The sequence below is a fragment of the Silene latifolia genome, chromosome 1 (genome assembly GCF_048544455.1).
Source record: "Silene latifolia isolate original U9 population chromosome 1, ASM4854445v1, whole genome shotgun sequence".
NCBI classification, from domain to species: Eukaryota; Viridiplantae; Streptophyta; class Magnoliopsida; order Caryophyllales; family Caryophyllaceae; genus Silene; species Silene latifolia.
In genome coordinates this window covers 46,853,811-46,863,672 of record NC_133526.1, presented here as the reverse complement: position 1 = coordinate 46,863,672, position 9,862 = coordinate 46,853,811, and the positions used below count along the sequence as shown (strand labels likewise).

The following is a 9,862-nucleotide window of genomic DNA, read 5'->3' as shown; positions in this document are numbered from 1 at the left end:
ATGATTAAGGACATCAAAGAGAAAATTGTAAGTTTAACTTAATATGTCACTCCTACCATTGGTGGTTGGAGTTATATAATTGTGAGTTTAAAACAACAACGTAAAAGTAACGACATCGGGTATCATAAGTGTGTTGATGGCGGAGGGATGGCTGGAAACGGGATGGAGGGGTATTACTCCGAGAAAGCAGGATGGAGGAGGCAATTTGTTACTCGACCTGTGTTTCAAAGAAGCAGCCAAAAAGGCAAGTCTCCCTTGTGACGGCATATCCGTCATAAGCTTGCGACGGGGTAAGTATTATCCATGTGGGTAGATAAGACAAAATAGAATGTTACTTCCTAGACACTTTGCTTTTGTCTTATTTTCTCACATAAATAATATTTAACCCGTCGCAAACGTGCGATGAATATGTCAGTCACAAATGGGAATTTGTGATTAGAAAGTGAAGAAAATCATGCCATTGTGGGCGCAATTAACAATTCAAATAATACATTTCTTGTTAAATCATCGTTATCACAAGAACGTACATGATAGTTATTGCTCTATGGCAGGAATTTCTCCACTACGGACTTGTTTGAAATGAGAGTAATTATTAAGGGAGTAATGAGAGTTAAAATAAGAAGAAATGGGAGGAGATTGGTGGTTAGTGATGGTTGTGGAGGGTGGAAAGAGGAGGTGAAGGAGGAATTATTACCTCCATATGGAGGTAATGCATTACTTGAGGGGTGGAGGGGAATAACAATTATTTCCTTAATGAAAGGATTATTACACTATATTTCCCCATTTCTATCCATTTTTATTTCCAACTCTCATCCCTTTCCCTCCATTTTAGTTCATTTTAACTCTATTATTCCCTTAATTATTACTTTCATTTCAAACAAGCCCTACATCTTAATTTCTCCACTGCATATTTCCAACAGTCCATAATTACCCAAACAAACTTCATTTTCTCTCGTTTGATTAGAAGGTTGAATACCGTAGTCCTTAACTCTTTATCAATAATAATACTCCGCAATTTGATTACTTGGACGAATGGTCCATAGAAAGCAATTCCTCAACCATCTTACAGTGGACTCAATTGACCAGAGATACACATCACACATACAAGTTACGTTTTAATTTTTAAAAATGAGATGAGGATATTGTGTATTTGTGTCACTTCCTCGTCTGTGATTGTGCACAATCATAGTTTAGTATGTATGTCTGTTCGTTGTTGGAATTCTAATAAAAACTATAGAAGTATACAGGGGCAAAGCCAGGATTTTAAATTTGGGGTAGCAAAATTATTTAAAACGATATGAAAATCCCAAAGTGTCTTGTATTGCATATAAAAAAACTCGAATTCAAACTCAACTAAACAATCGTTGAACCCGACAAGTTTAAAGTTTTTATATGTAATTCAACAACTTATCTTCATTTTATTTTCCTACAATAACTTTGATTATAGTTTTGTGATATAAAAAAGTGTAACCATCATTGCTATGTACTACCCCCGTCCCGATAAATAGTTATATATTTGATTTTTCAGCAGACTGCTTCTTATGAGGGTCGAACTCCAGCCTACTGGGTGGTAACCTAAACCCTTTACCACTGATACACTTAACTTCTTATGTCTAGATATGAGCTTCGTCCTAATTATCTATAAATAACCAGATATGGGGTTGCAGATCTTCATCGTCCCAACTGAACTTTTTTTTTCTGGGATAGCACATGCAACCCTTTGCTACCTGCTGGCTTCGCCTCTGGAAGTATATATGACATAAGGGTACGTGTCCAAGTGTCGCATTCGTCTATTTTATGAAAAAAATCATGTTTTTGGTCAAAATGAAGTGTTCAAGTGTTCTACCTATATCCGAGTGTTCAGTGTCCGACACAGGTACGTGAGGTAATATTGAAGAGTCCGAGCAACATAGCTATGAATTACAACTTAAACACAATTACACAATACATTCGATGTAATAAAATATATATTTTATTAAATTTAAATAACGTGTCTCGTGTCCTAAATTTCATGGGATGTCGTCTCACGTGTTCGTTTCCGTTTTGGTACTACCTAGTAGGGATGGCAATGGGTAGGATCTGGGTAGGGTCCGCCTAGACCCGGAGCCGGACCCGAGATTTTCCCTTTGGACCCGTACCCGACCCAGGCCCGCAAGGGTCTAAAATTTGAGGACCCATACCCGGACCCTATGGGTAAGGGTAGGGTCTGGGTCTACCCGCGGCTCCGAGTTTCAGCCACTTTAGTAACAAGATTAACAACTATGAGGTCTATAATATTAAAAAAAAAAATTCATACTACTTTTACAATATGAGTTTATTAATCTGCCGTTAATGTTGGTTGTCGGTCGCCGCCTATTAGAGAGATGGTTGCCAGTCGCGTATCAGTGCTGTGGTGGTGATTTTCTTGTGTAAGTGGTGGAGTGGTGGTATTCTCAGAAGAGTTTGGTTGGGTTTTATCACTTTATGGGATGAAGGAAGAGAAAGAGACTTTAATTGGGTTTCTACAGTCTGCCAATATGAATTCAGAAAAGTTGTAATTTTGATTTTTTTTTCCTTTAATAAAGGGTCTAAGGGTCGGGTATGGGTCTCATAACTTAGACCCGGACCCAGACCCAGACCCGAAATATTTTCTTAAGACTCATACCCGACCCATACCCATTGGGTCTGAAAAAATGAGACCCATACCCGACCCATTAGGGTCCGACCCTCAGGGTCTGGGTAGGGTCCCCGACCCACTGTCATCCCTACTACCTAGGTTATCGTTCCATCAATACCACCCAAAATTTGACGTGTCACCATTTAGACGCTTGGTTCATGTTTTTTTTTCCTTTTATATTGACCAAGGAGTACCAACAATTGAGACAAACTACTTGAAAGTACGGAAAGAAACTTAATTAATAGAGTGACTTTTTCATTTGCAAAATTATCACTGTAACCAACCAACAACCAAAATCTCCTCTTGATGCCCTGCACCCTAACCACTTCGGTAGAAGTTTCAAACTTATTAAAAGAATGTTTTCATTACAAACGCATATGATTATAACTAACCAACAAGAAGCTTAATAAAAAGACACTTTGAGGAATAATAGAAGTTTACCAAACAACGTGGAAGAATTAATCATATGCCGATCTACACTAATTGACAGTTTGGTGCATATGCATTCGTCTTTTCCTTGTAGTCAAATTTGGACTATACCCAATTTTTGATCTGTAATAACGTGGTATTGTCAATTGTCGAATTGTAGTACGAAGAAAGTTTGGACGATATTTTAAATTGTAGCATCACAATTTTTAATAATCTATGTAATTATGTAAAGATTATTTAATAGAGGACGACATTATTCGTTATGAAGGCCATCAATTAATATTAACTGAAAATCACTCTTTCATGCTTGCGCAGTCACGCATGTGAATCATGTTGGAGTTGGAGGTTGCTCCAAAACTTAAGTATGATAACATTTGCCTCACATTGGAAGAATAGTGGAGGAATGTTATGTTTATATATGAAGGTGGGTTAACAAGTGTTAACTAGACTATAAAGGATAGACTATAGTCTCCCCACACGCGCCGCCGGCTCGGCTTGGCTCGTGACACGTGCGCAGTGTGGTGGGGCTCCTTTTAGCTACTGGTCTGAACTTTTACATCAGATTCTTTTTGGCTGTTGTATTTTTATTACACAATTAATTCCGCATTCATTGTCCGATTTTATGGCCATTAATCTCAGAATCAATACCATTAATTTTCTGACTGTTGGAGGAGCCTTTCTTCTACTATATAAACCTCTCTAATCAACAGTCTTCATACACAACGAAAATCACAGAAACTTCTTCTTCTCTTTTCATCTCTTAAATATTCTGTCATATTGAGAACAGTTCCCACTTCCGTCTTTGGTGTGCAACATTGTGCGGAAGGAGGCGCTAACCATGGAATCGGTGACCGCGGAACCCAAGGAGCACTTGTGTGGGGGTCTAACTGATTTAGGGCAGTGTCTTACACGGCGTCTCGATTAAGGGTATTTCTGATCACCTAAGTTCATATTTCTTTCAATCTAAATCAGTTATAGAACTTTCTGATCTTTGTTATACATTACTGTTTTTGTTTGTTTTTAAACAATGACAAACCCATCCGGAAATTCTGACGATTCCAATGTCAATCGAGAAATTGTTACCGTTACTCCTAATGCCCTTGTCAACCATTTCACTATGCCACACAAAATTGTCCCTGACCTTAGTAAGATGGAACTTTTAGATGGGAAAAATTATAGGAGATGGTCTGAAAAAATTCTGTTTTATTTCTCACAATATGAAATTGACTATGTGTTATTTCAAGAATCACAATCCACTGAAGACTCTAGTTCGTCTGAAACTGTCAAACCCGATCCTAAATTTGCAAAAGACAATAAGACCGTTAAAGGCGTCATGTTACACTATATGGTTGATAATCTGTTTGACATCTACTGCAAAGCTAAGACCGCTAAATCAATTTGGGATGCTTTGGAAACTAAGTATGGTACTGATGATTTCGGGACTAAGAAATATGCAGTAGCAAGATGGTTAAAATTTCATATTACTGATGGTAAACCTATAATGGATCAAATACGTACATGAGTATGAAAATATGGTTTCTGAAATTATTGGTGAAAGGATGGTGTTGTGCGAGTATATGCAGGCTAATGTTCTTATTGAGAAATTGCCTTCTCCTAGTTGGGATGAGTATAAAAAACATCTGAGGCATAAGAAGAAAGATAAGAAGTTGCAGGAGCTAATTGGTCATATCAAGATTGAGGATGCCACAAGGAGCCAGGACTAATGCTACTAACACTGTTAAGGTTAATGTTGTTGAATACAGGAATACAGGTACAAACAAGAGGAGCTATGATCAATACAACAAACCACAAAATGCTGATAAATCAATAAAGACAATGACAGAAAATTGCTGGTGGTGTGACAAACCTGGTCATCCCGCTTTCAAGTGCAAGGCCAAGAAAGCTTATGAGTAAAGACAACAAAATCAAGGGAATTGCAATAATGCACATGGCGGGAAGTTCCAAAAGAAAGACAACAATCAACGTGGTGGCTACAAAAATTACAAATCTAACAAGCCACAAGCCAATGTTGTCGAGGGTTCAAGTGAGGGTGATGATATAATTCCTGCAATGGTGTCCGAAATTAATCTGGTTGGAAGCTTGGTGGAATGGATTGTTGACACAGGAGCTACAGGCATATTTGCACCAACAAAGATCTTTACAAGGAGTTCAAAGATGTTGATGAGAAAGAGGTAGTGTATGTTGGCAACTCCAGCAAGGTTCAAGTCCTCGGTATTGGCAAGGTGCACCTGAAACTCACTTCTGGCAAAGTTTTAGCTCTTGAAAATGTGCTCTATGTGCCTGATATGCGTAGAAATTTGATTTCTGGTACTTTACTTAATAAGGCTGGTCTTAAACTTACTTTTGAGTCTGATAAGTTAGTCATGTCTAAGAATGGTCAGTTTGCTTGCAAAGGTTTTTGTAATGGTGATCTGTTTGTTCTTGATGTTGAAATGAATGCATCTACTTCTTCTGCTTATATCGTTGAGTCCATTTATATTTGATATTCTAGACTTGGACATGTTAACACTAAATCTATTAAACGCATGAAAACAATGAACTTGTTGCCTAATCTGATTTTTTATGACATGGATAAATGTCAAGTATGCGTGGAAGCAAATCACTCTAAGAAACCTTTTAAGGAAGTGATCAAAAGGCAAACTGAATTGTTAGAACTTATCCACACCGACTTGGCTGATTATAAAAATTGTGAAAGTAAAGGAGGTAAGAGATATTATATAACCTTTGTGGATGATTGTTCGAGATATACTAAGGTTTATTTGTTAAGGAATAAAAGTGAGGCTGAGAATATGTTTACTATTTATAAGGCCGTGGTTTAAAATCAACTTGATAGGAAGATTAAGCGTGTGAGGTTTGATCATGGTGGAGAATACAAATCTGATTTTTTAGTGGAATTTTGTCAGAATAATGGTATTATACATGAGTTTTCAGCCCCTTATACCCCCGAACAAAATGGTGTAGCTGAAAGAAAAAATAGAACTTTAAAGGATATGATGAATGCTATGTTACTATCTTCTGGGTTATCTGATTTTATGTGGGGGGAAGCTATCCTATCTGCATGTGATGTTCTAAACCGTGTACCTCATAAGAAACTTGATGTGACACCTTATGAGATTTGGAAGGGTTATCCACCTAATTTGAGGTTTCTTAAGATTTGGGGTTATCTAGCCATAGTTGCTTTACCTGCTTTTAAAAGAGACAAAATAGGACTAAAAACCATTGACTCAATTTTTGTGGGTTATGCTTCTAATAGTGCAGCCTATAGGTTCATGACCAAAGATGCGAGTTCGGGTTTTTATGGTAATATTATTGAATCTAAAGATGTTGTTTTCTTTGAGGACCCTTTTCCTTTGAAACCTTCTTTAGGGCAGGACTTGACCTTTGATGATTCTTTCTATGAGGATAATGATGGTAGTTCCCCAACCCATGTTGACACATCTAGTAAACCACAAATAGAACCGAGAAGGGGTAAGAGACCTAGAGTTGAGAAGTCTTTTGGGCCTGATTTTCTTATGGAGGAGGATGGTAGATATCTAGATGCTGAGTCGGTTGACATGTAGATTGTGGAGGAGGATCATTGATAGGCTTATCGTGTACCTATACAAAGATAATTACCCTAGACACAAATTAATGTAGCAATAGGGGTCGAACACAAGGAGACGAGAATTGCGTTGTGAAATGCTATGGGAAGATTTCTATCAAGATCGATTTTGTTTTGGGTTTGTTTGTTTGTTTGATGACTAACAAAAACTATGATGTAGATTATATAATAAAAGAGAGTCTAAGGGGGTCGGTCACACATGCAAAGGTAAATATATAATTATGTTAAACTCGGTATTAAAAACATTGTCAATTGCTTAGGCTTAGAGACACCCACTTTACGGCATTAGCATCAACCATAGACCGGATCCTAGAGAAACTCTCGTCCATGACTAGGTCGTCCTACTGCACATGCTTTGTCTAATTCGATTCCGTGCCTCTCGACTTTTAGAATGAATGAACAAACTTAATCTATGGATAAGGCCTTAAACAAAGATTAAACATTATGGTGAAAATATGTGATAGAAACAATTGAACAATATTATTATCAACCTATTTTAACATGTTATATACTTGATTTTGCATGGCTCCCCTAGCCCTTAGACTAGGAAATTTAGCTACTCATATTAAAGTGTAATTTATAAACTATATTGTAAGAAATGTTAAACATGATTGTATGATTTATATAAACTAAATGATATAATATGCAAAAGAAATAAAGCTAATGTAATGTGACTAAAGTACTAATAATAAACTATGCATAAACTAAACAGAAATGTAAAATATAAACTAGAAATAGAAATACCTTAATAGAAATGAACTTGTATGGAAGAAACAAATAGAACCAAATATTTGAAATGTATTAAGAACCAAATGTTGATAACTACAAGCTTAACTATATTGAAATCTAATATGAAAAACTATTGAGAGAATTATGCTTAAGGCTATATAAAGTATGTGAGACGTGAAAATGAGATGCCCCTAATGACGGATTAAGGCCCCTATTTATAAGAAAATAGGGGCATAAAGTAAAATGGCAAGAGAGGCACAACCCCGATCGAGGTTGCCAGCCCCGATCGGGGCCGTGGTTATCCGGGTAATTTCCACTAAATTCCTCACTTAATTGTTGAGGAATCCAAAGAACGTGATTAATGACCCTTAATGCACCCGGGTAAATGCTTGCTCTATCATCTTTAGGGCTTCCAAAGAGCATGGGGAAGCGTGCCAAATTCTCTTCTAAACCTCCTTTCTTCATTTTCACCTAAAAATCACAAAAAGAAACACCGTCAAGTCGAGTATTTTATTACTAATCTACATAAAACAATAAATTGCAGAAAATTAAAAACAAAAATAAATAATAGCAAATAAAAAGCTTGGGTTGCCTCCCAAGAAGCGCTAGTTCAACATCCCGCACGACGTGATAAGCTATTTGATCAAGTTTTGTCATTGAGCTTGCCACCACCCAAGCTCCATTTCATAGCTCCTTTTACATTACGCAACCATTTGAAAATTTTCAAATAAAATTTCCCTTTCTTTTTGGCACTCTTAGCAATAGTGCCCTTAGCATCGTCACCTACAAAACAAACAACACCAATATCTTCCTCCAACGGATCCATCAGTAAGGAGCCAAGTGTAATAGAGGCATGAGAAGAGTCCACATTGCAAAGTAAATAACAAGACTCTTGTAACATTGGGCTTCTAATGGTATTGTTTTTGCTAAAAGAAACCCGGTCATCACCCACTTCTAACGTCAACCTCCCATTTTTCAGATCAATTAGCGCACTCACGGTGCGTAAAAATGGCCTACCCAATATAATTGGGGTTTGTGAGTCCTCGGCCATATCAAGTATGAGAAAGTCAACGGGTGTTAAAAACTTACCAACTTTGACGGGTACATCTTCTAAGATACCTAAAGGTCGCTTTAAAGAATGATCCGCCATTTGCAATATGATATTTGTGCATTTTAAAACACCCATGTTAAGTTTTTCACAAATTGAATAGGGCATGACACTTACACTAGCACCTAGGTCGCAAAGGGCCTTATCGATTTTATATGTGCCTATAGTGCAAGGAATAGAATAGCTACCGGGGTCCTTAACTTTCGGGGGAGACTTGTTTTGTAAGAGTGCACTACACTCTTCGGTGAAAGCAATGGTCTTTACCTCATTGAAGGATCGCTTCTTTGAAAGGATTTCCTTCATAAACTTTGCATAAGAGGGAACTTGGGTAAGCAATTCAATAAATGGGATGGTGACTTGCAAATTCTTACAAACTTCCAAAAACTTACCAAACTTACCTTCCTCCTTGTGCTTTGCTAGACGATGGGGAAACGGTACTTGAACAACTTCCTTTGGAGGAGCATCCTCCACATCTTTCACTTCCATTTTCTTACTCATTGGGAACATCCACCTTCTTTGAAACAACATCACTCTCCTTAGCATTGGGAGAGACTTCATCAACAATTACCTTATCACTTTCTTTGGGCATAGGAGGCTCAAAATCTTTGGCATCAAGCTTGCTCTTTCTCTTTAGCATCAATAACCGATAAGGAAATGGCACACGATCCTTAACAAGAGGCTCTTCACTAGCCTTCTTTTTGTCATTTCCCCAAAGTTTAGGCTTTTTAACAACCACCTCGTCATCCAAGGTCATGGATGGTCCATCATAGCTTGTACCACTTCTCAAGGAGATATAATTAACGGTCGCATGTGGTTGCTCACCTTGAGGGGGTAGTTGACCCGTTTTTCTTGTAGAGCTAGATGAGGCTAGTTGAGCCATTTGTTGTTCCAACATCTTGATTGCGGCATTATGAGCTTGATCACTCTTTTGGATTTCTGCCAACAATTCCCTTTGCATTTGAGCCATCATAGTCTCAAGTTTGCCTCCTCCTTGGTTGTTTTGTTGGGCATTTTGTGGTGGGGGTTGGTAATTGTGTTGTGGGGGCCTTTGTTGATTTTGATAACCCAGTGGAGGATTATACTTTTGTTGTTGAGGGACATAGGCATTTTGTTGTGATGGGGGTTGAGGTTGAGGATTAAGCACATTGTTGCTAGTATAAGACAAGTTCGGGTGAAATCTTGTATTTGGATTATATGTGTTTGAAAATGTACCCGGTGGATAAGAACTTTATCTAAAAGCTTGAAACGCATTTACCTCTTCAATAGGAGCTTGGCAATGAGCGGCATAATGACCCTCACCTCCGCAACCATCACAAAC

At 37.7% G+C, this 9,862-nt stretch overlaps 1 protein-coding gene across 1 annotated transcript; it reads left to right on the top strand.

Moving 5' to 3' along the window:
- The first annotated feature begins 4,617 nt into the window (after positions 1-4,617).
- LOC141645888 (uncharacterized) lies at positions 4,618-5,589 on the top strand. Its single transcript, XM_074454056.1, has 3 exons — positions 4,618-4,730; positions 4,849-4,995; positions 5,211-5,589. The coding sequence occupies exons 1-3, from the start codon at positions 4,618-4,620 to the stop codon at positions 5,587-5,589; spliced, it is 639 nt and encodes a 212-aa protein (XP_074310157.1).
- The last annotated feature ends 4,273 nt before the right edge of the window (positions 5,590-9,862 follow it).

What these genes read in the sequence shown, in the direction of transcription:
- LOC141645888 (XM_074454056.1), top strand. Translation starts at nt 4,618, where the DNA reads ATGGTTTCTGAAATTATTGGTGAAAGGATGGTGTTGTGCGAGTATATG. An exon ending in GAGTATAAAAAACATCTGAG is followed by an intron (nt 4,731 to 4,848) that starts GCATAAGAAGAA and finishes TGTTGAATACAG; the next exon opens with GAATACAGGTACAAACAAGA. An exon ending in AAGGCCAAGAAAGCTTATGA is followed by an intron (nt 4,996 to 5,210) that starts GTAAAGACAACA and finishes TTGTTGACACAG; the next exon opens with GAGCTACAGGCATATTTGCA.